This window comes from Carex rostrata, chromosome 7 (genome assembly GCF_964058835.1).
Source record: "Carex rostrata chromosome 7, lpCarRost1.2, whole genome shotgun sequence".
In the NCBI taxonomy this organism is placed as follows: domain Eukaryota; kingdom Viridiplantae; phylum Streptophyta; class Magnoliopsida; order Poales; family Cyperaceae; genus Carex; species Carex rostrata.
The window spans coordinates 2079804-2095707 of NC_135924.1; the positions used below are offsets into that span (position 1 = coordinate 2079804).

Genomic DNA, 15904 nt, shown 5'->3' on the forward strand with positions numbered 1-15904 from the left:
ATAACAAGAACCTAAACCATTGATCTTCATTGAGATTCGCACATGAAAAAATATTCCATTGAGATTCGTGCATTGAAAAATTTGAATTGTTGAATTGGAATAGCATGTTCCAGCTGATTTATTTATGTATATTAAGGAAAAACTTGTAATATGGATTTATATTTTTTACTTTTAAAGTTCAAATAGTTTATCTAAATTACTTTTGACATGATTATTTTTATATGAAAATGTATTTGAAGACCAAATTTTATAAAAAATTTATATTATTTTAGTAAAAATAAGTAGAAAATCAAAGTCTAAATTTTTTGGACTTTATCTAAAATGATAGTAAAAAGATTCTAACATACAGATCAACTATTTAAAATTTAAAAACATAGACATTATCTCACATCACAGATCAAACTTAGTTTTCATTTTTTTTAAACCCGACATTTAATCTAGTTGTTAAAATTAATGTTTTTTCACCTTAAAAATTGCATTTTTAAAACTCAGGATGAATAATTTGATATAAATATTTTTAAGATAAGAAACTTGTCTCATATCTTAATTTTTTTTTTTTTAAATAATTAGATAACTATGCATTAGTTCATGATTCACGCTTTCATTCATTACTAACCATATACTAGTTCATTTTTTTTCTATTTTAATTTCATTAATTATCATGAATTAATCACTTGTTATGGGATGCTTAATTCAAATTTTCATCTTCCCCCACAATATAATAGATAAATAAATAACATAACATAACATAACATAAAGAAGGGAAACTTTTAACCTCTATAACAGTACAAGAACAAACCTCATGGCTCTAAAATCTAAATATATGATCAAAATTTGAAATTAATTAATCTACAAAATTAAAACTAACACTTTCCTACATCAAAAACATAATAATATAAAACTCAGAATTCTCTTCGTTTTTACATGTCCATTGTATTTAATCAAATAGGTTAATTCCATCCATGGTTTAGAGCTAGCTGTTAAAATGCTATAGATGGAATATTATTTCTGGCAACATGGAAAATAAAGCCAATAAAAGCATGATTCCATATATTTGTCATAAAAATAATGTATATTATAATAAGAGGAGGGATCCACTTACACCCTTTTTTTTGTGACACCCAATTACACCTAACATTTTATATCAAAATGTGCTTGCATATTATATTTTATATATAATTTTTTTTTTTTACTATGTGTTAAGTATTTTACAAAATCGGTTATTTTCAGACCATTGATCTGCAAGTACATTTTAATATATCCATCATGTTAAACGGTTTCAATCGACTATTTAAATTTTAAAAATATAAGATGTAATCTGGTGTTACCAAAAAATAGTATAAAATCCCTCCTCATATAATAATGTTGACACTTTGATCTCATCTTTAAAATTAAGCTCATCTTCGTCAAAATTTGAAGTTAGATTATTTGTTCCAACACAACATATATATACATACATACGCATGCACTTGATGAAGATATATATGTCGACCTATATAACTCTTCATGGCACAAAATTCAGAACATGATTTCCCATGATTTTGTCGGCATCTCATTCTCCACTATGGAATAATTATATTCCTTTTTTTCTTCTTTTATTTTGACCAAAAATCTTGATTATATTCTTGCAACAAGTTTCTGTTGTCCGGTGTAAACCCAAAAAATAAAAAATTCAGTGGCTAATTAATGTTATAATGCATGCACATGCACAAGTAAATTATGGTACCTTTACATGTCTTTAACCAAATTCAATAAATAGAAAGTTCTTGCAAATGGTGCATGCATGGTGGCCTTATCATCAAGATATACCATGCATCAAATTAAAAAGTACCTAATGTAAACTCTATATATAGTGGGGTTTAACAGAGAGATTGTATGAAAGAGAGAAAGGAGAAGAAAGATATCATATATAGCCAATATGCCTTGCTTGAAACGAGGAAAGGGGAACACAGCCAAGAATGACTTGCCGGAAAAGCTAACGAAAGATCGCCATATATATATATACAGGCATCTTATTTGTAGCTAAGTTGGCGGGTTGTTCTTGGCTACGTTTCGCTCTCCTCTTCTCATGTAAGGCATGGTTTGATTTTCATAACTATATATGTAAACAGTTGCATGTATATAGATTCGATCATATTATTTGAGGCTGGCTGGATCTCTGGCTTTCATTTTTTAGTTCAAAAGATGGGGCCATAAAAATTTATCCAGTTTTAGACCTTTCAGAAATAATACTTGTCCGGATTCTGTTTAGAAATAGATCAGAAATCTGTCTGGTGCAATATAAATTATTGATTTAATTATACGGAATGGTTAAATTTACCAGCTGCCAGTTTAATTTATACAAGTACAGAAGTTATGATTTAATTAAACTTGGTTGCCAATCCAAAGCCTAAACCCAGCTTAGAAATTTGTATTTTATGGATCTGATATCCATATTATTGAAGAATAAAGATCTTTGCCTCAGATATTACTCATCATTGACAACTTAGACAACAAATAATATAACATCCAAATGTATAGCTATCACACTGATTAGGTATCTAGCTAGATATTAGCAACGGCCATTAAATCTTGCAATTAAGACACAATTAGAATACAGATTACAGTCTCTGTAGATTAGAAAATAGCCTAATGGTTGGTAGAATTTTAGCCTATAAATAGTCACGTACAGACATTGTAAAAGACACAAGCAATCAATAAAACATCATTTTCATCACTCCTTTCCACTCTAAATTTAATCCATATGTTAACTGGAAAGAATGAAACTGCTAGATTCTGTGTTGGGTGAACTTGTACATATATGTATCATATTATCATGCATCCCTGATCTAGCTAAGTTTCTTCATTTATATATTTTGTATCTATCATCGAATTTACAAGTTTGATTACACGTTCATATATATACAGTAAATAATTTTGATAATAAGTCATGGCAAATATATATTTCAGCTATTGTAAACCTGTAGTTAAATAAAGCCTTAATTTCAGTCACTTTGGATATGCACATGTCAATGCATTTAACAAATTGAGTTCACATGTATAATTTCTCTTTAAATTTAGAAGCAAATCAGATCAAATATTTTTATCATTTCTCTTTAACAGAGAAATAAAGACATAATAGTTCATTTCAATGTTGAATAAAGAGAAATTATAAAAATATAAATATTGTTAGATGAAAATATTTGGTCTGATTTGCTTCTAATTTTGAACCCGTAGCAAAGCACGGGCAATATATATACTAGTTAGATATTTATACATGTGAACACAAACTATACATTGCAACAATACCTACAAATTAACTAAGAAAATAATTAATATGTTTGCTCACTAAATATTGATTACTTTCTTATTTAACGGAGAAGTATATAAAGATAAAATAGTTTATTTCATTGTTGAATAAAGAGAATTTATAAAAATCCAAATATTGTTAAAGAACAAAAATATTTAGTCTGATTTGCTTCTATTTTTTTATTTTATGTTTGAATTTTGAATTCATAGGCGAAGCATGGACAAAATATTAGTTGGATATTTATACGTGTCAACACAAACTATGCTTGCAACAATACCTACAAATTACTATGTTAAAAAGGGAAAATGCTATTGATTAAGTATTTATCCTTTATAATCTAATTATTTTAACAAATAAGAATATTGTATAAATAAAATCCATTAATGTCAGCGGTTATGATCCATAAGGATAATATATAGTACTTAAGGGTGTATATATGTATGGACCTAACTCTTCATGACACAAAATTCGGAACATTTCCCATGATTTATTGGCATCACATTCTCCACTATTAATTGAATAATTATATTCTTTTTTTTATATTTTGACCAAAACTATTTGATTCTATTCTTGCAACAAGTGTTTGTCCAATTTTCAGCGGTGTTAACCCCAAAAATTAAATAGAAAGCTTGACCAACGCGTTTTTCAGACAATCGGATCTTTCATAAATAAAAATTTCCTGCAAATGGTGCCTGGCCGGTGGCCTTATCATCATATCATCAACAAGATATATACCATCAAATTATAAAAATAATATAAGAAGGAAAAAGGAACACCTGAGGTAACCTTATATATAGAGAGAGGGGTAATAGAGGTTGTATGAACTCGTGCATTTGTGTGTGCTTGTAAGGAAGAGAGAAAGGAGGCGAAAGAGAGAATCACGGTGCCTTGCTTGAAGTGAGGAGAGGGGAACACAGCCAAGAATGACTTGCCGACATGCTAATCGAAGATCGCCATATAGGCATCTTATTTGTGGCTTAGTTGGCGGGTTGTTCTTGGCTATGTTTCGCTCGCCTCCTCTCATGCAAGGCATGGTTTGATTTTGATATATATGTTAAGATTAGTATATATAGTCGCATCTTATTTGTTGTGTTCATTGAAGGATGATTCATGATTTTAATGTGCAAATATGTTTTTTTAATTAAAGGATTTTGTACACTCCAGCATCTTTCTTTGTCCTATTTTTTAGAATTGAACATGTGTCTCTCTGTATAAATAGAGAGCCGAGGCTTGCACCAGTTCACTAAGTATGTAGTTCTAATTAATGTGCAAATATGTTATTTGTTAATTTTTCGTCACATTTCAATTGAAGATTTATTCACCAAAATTGCTCGAGAATTTTGGTAAAAAGAAAAACAGATTTGATCGTATCTTAATTCCATAAATAGAAAGTTCTTGCAAATGGTGCATGCATGCATGCATGGTACGTGGCCTTATCATCAAGATATACCATGCATCAAATTAAAAAAATACCTCAAGTAAACTCTATATATATAGGGGTTTAATAGAGAGGTTGTATGAAAGAGAGAAAGAAGAAGAGTTATATAGGGATAAAAATCTGCTGTTATTCTCTCTCTGTCTCTCTCTCCTTCTTTCTTTTCTCTCCCTGTAACTCTCTAACATAGAATTGCAGCCGATTTGAAATCCATATATACATACTTACATAGTCAAGATTCCTTGCTTGAAACGAGGAGAGGGGAACACAGCCAAGAATGACTTGCCGGCAAGCTAACGAAAGATCGCCATGTAGCTAGGCATCTTATTAGTGGCTAAGTTGGAGGGTTGTTCTTGGCTACGTTTCGCTCTCCTCTTCTCATGTAAGACATGGTTTGATTTAAATATACGAGCCAGTTTAATTTATATAATTACAGCAGTTGCATTATGATATTTTAATTAAACTTGCAATTGGTTGCCAATCCAAAGCCTAACCCAGCTTAGAAATTTGTATTTTATGGATCTGATTATATGTTAACTGGAAAGAATGAAACTGGTAAATTCTGTGATGGGTGAACTTGTACATATATAATTATATATCATGCATCCCTGATCTAAACTGAAGGAACAAATTAAACTTGTATATTCTATGATTGACCTGACCATATCATATAATTAAGATCGATGGTGAACTGGTATATTAAATGATTATAGTACTTTGTCAAAACTGAAAATAGCTATTTCTAGCTATGTTAATTTCTTCATTTATTATGTATCTACCATCGAATATACAAGTTTAATTACACGTTAATATATACCATTAAACAATTTTGATAATAAGTCATGGCAAATATATATATTTCAGCCATATATTGTAAACTTGTAGTTAAATAAAACCTTAATTTCAGTCACTATGGATATGCACTTGTCAATGCATTTAACAAATTAAGCTCACATGTATAATTTCTCTTTAAATTTAGAAGCAAATCATACCAAATATTTTTATAATTTCTGTTTAACTGAGAAGTAAAGACATAATAGTTCATTTCATTATTTTTGAATAAAGAGAAATTATAAAAACACAAATATGTTTAGATGAAAATATTTGATCTGATTTGCTTCTAATTTTGAGCCATTAGCAAAGAACGAACAATATACTAGTTGGAGCTTTATACATGTGAACACAAACTGTGTTTTGCAATAATACCTACAAAATAAGAAAGTAATTAACATGTTTGCTCACTAAATATTGATTACCTTCTTATTTAACGAAAAAATAAAGAGAAAATAATTCATTTCATTGTTGAATAAAGAGAAATTATAAAAATACAAATATTGTTAAAGAACAAAATATTTAGTCTGATTCGCTTCTATTTTTTGTATTTTATGTTTGAATTTTGAACCCGTAGGCAAAGTATGGACAAAATACTAGTTGGATCTTTATACATATCAACACAAACTATGCTTGCAACAATACCTACAATTACTATGTTAAAAAGGGAAAAATTTCTCGATGAAGTATTTTATCCTTTATAATCTAATTATTTTAACAAATAAGAATAGAGTATAAATAAAATCCATTATGATAAAGATAATATATAGTTAAGGGTATATATATCGACCTAATGATACAAAACTCAGAACATTTTCCATGACTTGTCGGCATCCTATTCTCCACTATTGACTAATTATATTCTATTTTTTATTTTGAACAAAACTCTTTGGTGTTGTTCAAATTTGAGTGGTGTTAACCCAAAAAATAAATATAAAGCTTCACCAACGCATTTTTCAGACAATCGGATCTTCCATAAATGGAAATTTCTTGCAAATGGTGACTGGCCGGTGGCCTTATCATCATATCATCAACAAGATATATACCATCAAATTATAAAAATAATACAAGAAGGAAAAAGGAACACCTGAGGTAACCTTATATATAGAGAAAGAGGGGTATAGAGGTCGTATGAACTCGTGCATTTGTGTGTGTGAAGAGAGAAAGAAGGCGAAAGAGAGAATCACGGTGTCTTGCTTGAAGCGAGGCGAGGGTAACACAGCCAAGAATGACTTACCGATATGCTAACGATAAGATAGTCACTATCTGGGGTCAGATTAAAAGGGTCTGATTTGGAAGATTTTCTAGCATATCTTGAGGTTTATAACCAAATTGATAGAGATGCTGGACCACTGCTCTCCATTTCTCCTTTTGGTTCTGAGTCTAGCTCTAGTTCTACTTCTCCTTCTGGTCCTTGTGTTGCTGAGAACTCCTCCAGTTTTAGAAATAATACTTCTGTTATGTAGTTAGTTCTAAGTGTTGTATTTTGGTAGCCTTAAGTCTAGTACTACGTTGTAGTTGCTTTGGTGTTGTGCTATGAACTTCTTTATTACTGTCTTTTGAAATTTAGTTTAAGGTAATAGTTTGTATGAACATTTACTATAGTTTTGTAATAAAACTGGTGGAAATCACTTTTCTTAAAAAAAATACAATAAAAGAAAAAAAAAATCCTCTATAATAGCTATAGTGTACTTTATTTCAAAAGCAATGCCTTGTAAGTTGTAACAAATAGGTTGTATTTATAATTATATCTTTTTCATGGAGGTTGTATGGGATGAAAAAAAATTTAAAAATTGCTGAACTATTTAATTAAATTAAAATAATCACTTAATTTGACAATTTTCAACCGGTAGTCCTTTTTTGTTTTGGTAGTTGATGGATTTTATTTGTTTCTCAATATATAACAGATATATTATTCGAACTGCTCAACATGATCTCTATATCAAAATATGTTTATAGATCAAATTTTATATATTTTTGGAAATATTTTACTATTTTTTAGATAGGCGTAAAATTATTATTTTTAGATAGTCCAGAATTTCTAAAAAACAGTGATTTAGTACCTATCTAAATAAATAGTAAAGAAGTTTTTTTTTTTCAAAAAATATATAATTTGGTCTCCTTGTGATTGGGTTTCATTTCTAGCCTAACCCAACTTGTTTGGGACTAAAGACTTGGTTGTTGTTATTGTTGTATATAATTTGGTCTTCAAGCACATTTTAATATAGAGATCATGTTAAGCGGTTCGGATTAGATGTTTAGATTTTGAAAATGAAGATAAAAATATGAGATATTAAAAACACGAGACATTTGAACTCTCCTCTCATTGATACACATAATAATTTCATGTAAGTTTTATCATTCATCATACAACCTAAATTTCCAATGGTCAATGTTTGATGGTATTCGATGACAACATATATAAATATTATTTCTAACTTTTGAAAAATTTAAAATTAAATATATAAATAATCTGAAGATTGTCAAAATATTATGATAAAGGTTCTAAACCATTATATGTATATTTTAAGTTAGTTCTTGCAAGGACATAAATTGAATTCTTTTTTTTTTACGGGATCATTTTCAAAAGAAAAAAAAAATGAAACCCCTTACAAATGCTGGGGCCAAAACTCTTTGATTATATTCTTGCAAATGGTGCCTGGTGGCCTTATCATCATATCATCAACAGGATATATATATACCATCAGATTATAAAAATTATATAAGAAGGAAAAAGGAACCTGAGGTAACCTTCTTATATATAGAGAGAGGGGTAATTGAGGTGGCATGAACTCGTGCATTTGTGTGTGTTTGTAAGGAAGAGAGAAAGGTGGCGAAAGAGAGAGTCACGGTGCCTTGCTTGAAGCGATGAGAGGGGAACACAGCCAAGAATGACTTGCCGACATGCTAATCGAAGATCGCCATATAGGCATCTTATTTGTGGCTTAGTTGGCGGGTTGTTCTTGGCTACGTATTGCTCTCCTCCTTTCATGCAAGGCATGGTTTGATTTTTGATATATATGTTAATATTTGTATATATAGTCGCATCTTATTTGTCTTCAGATCGAGATAGCAAATTTTGGCTCCATCGAAGGATGATTCACGATTTTAATGTGCAAATATGTTTTTTTTTATTAATGGGTCCTGATACACTTCAGTATTTTTAATTAATGAGCTAAATCTGCAGTTCTAATTAATGTGTAAATATGTTATTTGTTAATTTTTTGTCCCATATAAATTGAAGATTTATTCACAAAATTCCTCATTACTTCTTGTAAAAAGAAAAAGAGATTTGATCATGCCACATTAATTAGAAATAGAATTTTATTTTTTATTTATTTTCTTAATCAGCAAGAAGAAATAGTTTGTTGTTTGTTGTTGCATGTTGTTGCAAAATTCGGTGGGAGATTTTTCCTCGTGATAATTACTGCGAATATCAGTGTGAAAACTGAAAATTGAAGGGGTGAGTTCAATTCAGGTGAAGAAATCATCTTTTGTTGATATATACAGCCATAAAACATCTAAAAAAAAAAAAAGGTTGTTTTTGAAACTTATTTTACAAATTCTCTCTATATACTTTTAATTGATGCCCTTAGTTTTTTTTTTAACCCTTATAATGTGAAGTATATCTCCATTTTTATATTATGCACGTAGTTGTCCTGATCCGCCAACGGCTGAGATTGAAAGATGAATTTTCGAATTGAATATCAGCCCTCTAATTACATAATCTTTCTTTTATTAAATATATTTATTTTATGTGGAGAAGTCTAAATTTAGTTAAAACATACTTGCTACATAAATTGCTACATGGGCTTTAGAGTAAACCGAACCCCAACCTTTTTCAAACCGGTTGGAACGAACAAACCAAACCCCAACATTTTTAAAATAAAATAAAAACCGATCGACCTCATGCGCGTTAGAGTAAAGTTGATATGTCTCATTTTTGTATCACTATTTTTAAAACTTTAATAACTTATAATTAAAACTGAAATATCAAAATAAAAATATTAGATAAGGTCGACATCATTTTTTCCATGCACATATAAATGATTATGACATTTAACTTTATTTAAATTGTTATCAAGAACTTGCAAAAGACCAAGCTACCCAACACACTTTCAAACCTCCATTGTGGGTTTTGAAGCCATGACTTCTTAGGAGTCATGTGCCTTTACCACTAGACCAAAGACAAGTTCTTAAGAGCTTGCAAAAATATATTGATGTGAATAAGTTATGGTCGTTAATTTTAAATTATTGATTTATATAAATCTAAAATTAAAAAGTGATCATTTTTATGTGCATAGAGAAAATTAAATATATCATATTTAATAGTTTTATTTTGATATATAAATTTTAAAATTTTTGTTATTAAAAAATTTGAAAAATAGAGACACGGTGAATGCAAAATAATATAGATATTTGAACTCTCTCCGCTTTATTTATTATTTATTAATAATATAAAATGAGTCAAGCATACAAGTACTACAGATATGATCATTTTATCACTGGCCAAGTGTATGGAAGGATAGTGACTCAGTGAGGATATATATGGACTATTAATGGAAGGTTAGTCAACATCTCTAGAAACAACAGATATTTATGTATAAATATTAATGGAAGGACAGTGACTCAGTGAGGTGAGGATATATATGAAATAATGGAAGCTACTTGGTTAGTCAACAATTGCAGCGTTCCATGCATTTAAGCCGCATTAATTAAGTCAACAATTGCAGCGTTACATGCATTTAAGCCGCATTAATTAATTAATTATTTGCTAATAAATCCAAAGGAAAAAGCGGTGGGCCCTACTAACTTTGCTACCTGTTGATTAATTAACTCCGCATTCATTTAAAAGAGCTCATACCGTGTGCGCAGCGCCTCCGAAAACATGATTAATTAATTAATTAAATTGGTCAAAAAAAAAAAAAAAAACTGAAAATGCGCACTTAAAACCCCAATTTGATAGTAAAATTAAGAGCCGGAAAACTGAAAAGGGTTGACAGAACCTTTTTCCCTAATTTGAGATTGTAAATTGTAGCTATATTCTCTAGTTAATGCATAACTTTAGCATAATAATAATATTCTTAATGCGAGTAAAGCTAATATACACTTAAGTGTATCGTACTCTTAAGTTTAGGCCGTTTGATTTCTTTAAAAGTCGTGCTTTCACGACTTTTAAAGAATCTGCACGACTTTTAAAGAAATCGAACGGCCTAAACTTAAGAGTACGGTACACTTAAGTGTATATTAGCTTTACTCTCTTAATGCACTCAACCAGCTTTCAAAACAATAATTCTTAATTTCTGACATTTTATGTTAAATATGGACTGCACAACTTGTGCTTTTGAAAACAGCACAATATATATAATCGGGTACATCTTAAAGAGAGGATTATTATAGAGGAACATTTGGTTTTAAAAAGTAAGTTTTTACGACCAATTTAGTTAGTGCTGCTTACTCATCACAAGGCATGGTTTCAATAATAAAAATATCTTGGGCCTAATGGGCTTTTTACAGGGCCCAAAATATTCATTAAAATTAAAAACCAGAGTTCTTGAATATGGGTCTTATTTATTCATAATGGACACATTACCATTAATGGTTTTTGAATTAGGAGAGAAGCCCTTTGAGTCTATGACACCTATGAAATTTAGATTATTATTGGGTATAACAAGAACCTAAACCGTTGATCTTCATTGAGATTTACGCATGAAAAAAATATTTCACATTGAGATTCATGCATTGAAAAATTTGAATTGTTGGGATTAGAATAGCATGTTCCAGCTGATTTATTTCTGTATATTAAGGAAAAACTTGTAATATGGATTTATACTTTTTACTTTTAAAGTTCAAATAGTTTTTTTTTTTTTATATGAAAATGTATTTCAAGACCAAATTTTATATTTTTTTAGATTATTTTAGTAAAAATAAGTAGAAAATCAAAGTCTAAAATTTTTGGACTATATTTAAAATGATAGTAAAAGGATTCCAATATACAGATCGACTATTTGAAATTTAAAAATATAAATATTATCTCATATCACGGATCAAACTTAGTTTTCATTTTTTTTTTTAAAACCCAACATTTAATCTAGTGGTTAAAATTAATGTCTTTCACTTTAAAAATTGCATGTTTAAAACTCAGGATGAATAATTTGATATAAATATTTTAAGATAAGAAACCTGTCTCATGTCATGATTTTAAAAAAAGAATTAGATAACCATGCATTAATTCATTTTTTTTTTTAAAAGGCAAAATGCCCATTCCATTGATCGGAATATGGATAATTACACCATCACCATGCATTAATTCATGATTCATGCTTTCATTCATTACTGACTATATACTAGTTCAAATTTTTTTTTTCTATTTTAATTTCATTATTTATGGAATGCTTAATTTAAATTTTCATCTTCCCCCACAGTATAATAGATAGATAAATAACATAAATAACATAAAGAAGAGAAACTTTTAACCTCATGGTTCTAAAATCTAAATATATGATCAAAATTTGAAATTAATTAATCTACAAAATTAAAACTAACACTTTCCTACATCAAAAACATAATAATACAAAACTCAGAATTCTCTTCGTTTTTACATCTCATTGTCAATTATATCGTGGATCCCGACTGAAGGAATAAGCCCTTCTGTTCTAATCGCCTTTTTCTTCGGGTTTGGGCTAATAAAATACAATGTCGGCAAGCCCCGAACCTGGAATTTGAACAAAAATATCCAATTTATATATACTACTAATTCACATATCATACTTTGGTACCTTATACAATCACCCTTGCCAAGTTCTAAAATCGGTCATACAAATAAATTAAGGCTATGGTAATAATATGCATATTATGATTAATCTAAACTATGAATCCATATTTTTATTTTCAAAGTTCAAACCGTCGATCCGAACCATTAAACATGATCTCCATATGAAAATGTACCTGGAGACCAAATTTTACAAATTTTTTAAAAAAAAATTACCATTTTTTCAGATAGTAAAAATTCACTGGTTTCGAATGGTCAAATTTGTTTAGAACAAGAGATTTTCTATATATCTAAATAAATAGTAAAAAGACTAAAAAATATAAAATTTAATCAGCAAGTACATGTTTGTTTATATGGATATTATGTTGAGCAGTTCTGATAGATAATTTGGACTTCGAAATAAGAGATATGAGTCCATAGCACAAAAAAGCTATGTAATATGCATATTACCATAGCCTCACTTGAATTAATATTAATATAATTTTAGTAATAAAATATTACCTGCATATCTCTTGCAAATTCATACTCTTCGTCAGTATCAACCTTTACAACTATAGCACGATCCTCACACTCTACCGCAAGCTGAAATTATTAGTAGTACCCAACTTATACAAGTAATGTACCAGTAAATCGTGAATTTTACTGGTATATAGTAAAAGTACCAAATACCAGATTTTGCACTGGTGTTTTTCCCATTGTTCCTCATAATTACCCTCTTTACTTAATGTGCACAATATTGTATACTAAGTAAATTTATCCCAAAAACGGTCACATCAAAATTGGGCATAGTTTCTGGTAGTTTCCAACTAGCACCTTTGTTAAAATAGGATTTCCTTTTTTTTTAAAGAAAAGTACTCAAATGCACCTACAGTTCCTTATATGACCCTAAAAATGATCATAATATAAACAAGAAATACGTCACATGACCCTCCAAAAACAGCAAATAACAAAAAAAGTAGACCAACTGTGCTGCTTTAAGTGAACTCAAATCACTCTTTTCTTCTTCTCTTACGTAAATACGGAAGACAAAAAAGAAGGGTAATTTGGTCACAGTGTGAAACTTTTTTACTGTTTTTTTAGATATGTGGAAAATCACTAGATATAAAGATTCTAGACCATCCAAAAAAGTAGTTATTACTACCGATCTAAAAAAATAGTAAAAAAAATCTTAAAAATCTAAAATTTGGCCTCCAAGTTCACTATGCATTTCTTATGTAAAATGTACCCACCGCAAGCTAAAGTTATAGAAATACCCAAAATATATAAGTAATATACCCACAATTTGCTTCTATTTAGCACGAAGTCATGTATGTACCAGAAAACAGTCACATCAAAATGCACAATATTGTATACCAGAAAACAGTCACATCATGAATGTACCAGAAAACAGTCGCATTAAAATATTTCCCATTGTGCCTTATAATCACCTTCTTTACTTTATGTGCACAATATGGTATACTAAGTAAATTTATCCAGAGAAGAGTGGCATCAAAATTGGGCATGGATTCTGATAGTTTCTAACTAGCACATTTATTAAAATAGGATTTTTTTTTTTTTTTTTTTAAGAAAAGCACTGGAAAAAATGCACATAGATTTCTTATATGACCCTAAAAACGGTCATAATATATACAAGAAATGCCTCACATGACTCTCCAAAAACAGCAAATAACAAAATTAGACTAACTGTGATACTTAGAAGGGTAATTTGGGCATAGTTGTGACTTGTGAGTAAATACGGAAATCAAGTACTTGGAGGCCAAATTTTATATTTTTTAGCAATTTTTTACTATTTATTTTAGATAGGTAGAAAACCACTGGATTGAAAGATTCTAGACCATTCAAAAGTAGTTACTACTACCGATCTAAACAAATAGTAAAATTAATCTAAAACATGTAAAATATTTGGAGACACAAATTCATATAATAGACAATAATTCTTATATTTTTTACCATACATTTTATCAACTATGATTTGTAAGCTTATGTACGTTGAGAAGATATATATACACACCATTTCAAGCTCTTGTGCCATATGCACGCAGGGACCACACCACGTGGCGTAGAAACCAATAATCAAAGGTAGCTTTCTGTCCGCTTTTACCAATTTATGTACTTGTTTTGCCGTCACCTTTTTCTACTCAAAATTATAAAAAATGAAAGGAAAAAAAAAAAAAAAAAACAGTTCTTAATTTCTGTACATATTTTCTAAATTCTACAATTTTAATTGATCATTAACACTATTTTATCCATGAAATAAAATATGGTAAGGAGATATGAAGGAATTTCATGTATACCCCTAAACTTCAAAATTAAGTATGATCCCCTCTAACTTTGAAATTACATCCTTCCCCCTCTAAACTTCAAAAAGTCTCAAATTTACCCATTTTATTGTCTTCTATATTATAACTATTTATTAACAGCATAAAAAATATGTAGCATGCTTAAGCAAAATGTCGGTCTTAGAGGGGAAAATACCTAATTTGAAATTTAGAAGAGAAGATGCTAAATTTCTAAGTTTTTGAGGGGTATACATGAAATTCCTCCTTTAATAAATGGGTACTTTGAAATTAATATAAAAACAGGGACTAAAATGCAAACCAAAATACTCACCACAACATAATCATCTCCTAAGTACCTACGAGGAATGGGTCCTTTGATCTGACCGGAGACGACTCTCGCTCTGCTCAAGTTGGGGATTGAAATGGAGAGGAAGGGGCTATTCACGCTGCTCAAGTTGCGAGCTTCCGAGAGAGGGAGAGAGGAGGAGAGAAAAGAAGGCAACTTTCTTCTGGGGTTAGAGAGAGAGAGAGAGAAAGAAAGAGGGAGAGAGGTTTGGATAGAAGCAGCAGCCATCGCCTGTGACAAGACAAGGTTTTGTATTTGTGAGACGAAGAAAGAGAAAGAGAAAGGGTTTATCTAGTTGGAACTGGAATTAGCTGTGGCCTTCTGAAATGTAGTCATCTGTGCGTGCGTTTTGAAATTCAATTTGGGATTATTGTCTGCTCTGCTCTGCTGTGTAACTGTGTTATAGACAGTGTTTTAAAATGCGGTTTTGTTCATGCATGTGGAAGGCCACTACATACCGCATATGCGGATTTTAAAATAAAAATTCACGTATATATATATATATATTCATATTCATATATTTGAATTTGTTTTCACATAATAACATAACCAACGATAATTTTTTGACTTTTTTAATATAAATTTTAATTAAAATACAATCAAATTATCAAAATCGCATGGGAAGACTGCATGGCCGCATATTTCAGTCCGCATGGCCGCATATTCAGACCGCATAGCCGCATTTTTAATCCACATGACCGCATATTCGGACCGCATATGCGGCCGCATGGTCAAAACCGCATAGGCATTCTGAACATAACTGCCGACCGCATACGCATATGCGGCCCATGCGGCCGCATTTTAAAACACTGGTTATAGAGATCGACTTGATTAGTATCTGCAACATGTTTTTCTCAATGCTGATTGATTAATCTTTTACCAATATCATTTTTGTAGGCCCACATTTATTTTGGTAATCAAAGCCAAATGTTGGTCAACACTTTGGTTTTCA

At 29.9% G+C, this 15904-nt stretch overlaps 1 protein-coding gene across 3 annotated transcripts; it reads right to left on the minus strand.

The window, feature by feature from the left end:
• Window positions 1-722: 722 nt before the first annotated feature.
• On the minus strand, window positions 723-15207 carry LOC144556947 (thioredoxin-like protein CITRX, chloroplastic). Of its 3 annotated transcripts, none has more exons than XM_078305459.1 (5): window positions 14938-15207; window positions 14339-14461; window positions 12829-12909; window positions 12121-12270; window positions 723-901 (listed from the first exon to the last, which is right to left on the minus strand). In XM_078305459.1, exons 1-4 carry the CDS (start codon window positions 15178-15180, stop codon window positions 12154-12156), a joined length of 564 nt encoding a protein of 187 aa, XP_078161585.1. In that variant the 5' UTR covers window positions 15181-15207; the 3' UTR covers window positions 723-901; window positions 12121-12153. The 3 variants fall into 3 exon arrangements, with proteins under 3 accessions (XP_078161585.1, XP_078161584.1, XP_078161582.1); XM_078305458.1 differs by having other exon boundaries at window positions 12112-12270; XM_078305456.1 differs by lacking the exon at window positions 723-901 and having other exon boundaries at window positions 12037-12270.
• Between the last annotated feature and the right edge of the window lie 697 nt (window positions 15208-15904).

Coding starts and splice junctions, on each gene's coding strand:
- LOC144556947 (XM_078305459.1), bottom strand. CDS start 15,180: ATGGCTGCTGCTTCTATCCAAACCTCTCTCCCTCTTTCTTTCTCTCTC. Junction 12,910..14,338: donor TGGCACAAGAGCTTGAAATG/GTGTGTATATAT, acceptor TAATAATTTCAG/CTTGCGGTAGAGTGTGAGGA. Junction 12,271..12,828: donor AATTTGCAAGAGATATGCAG/GTAATATTTTAT, acceptor TTCAAATTCCAG/GTTCGGGGCTTGCCGACATT.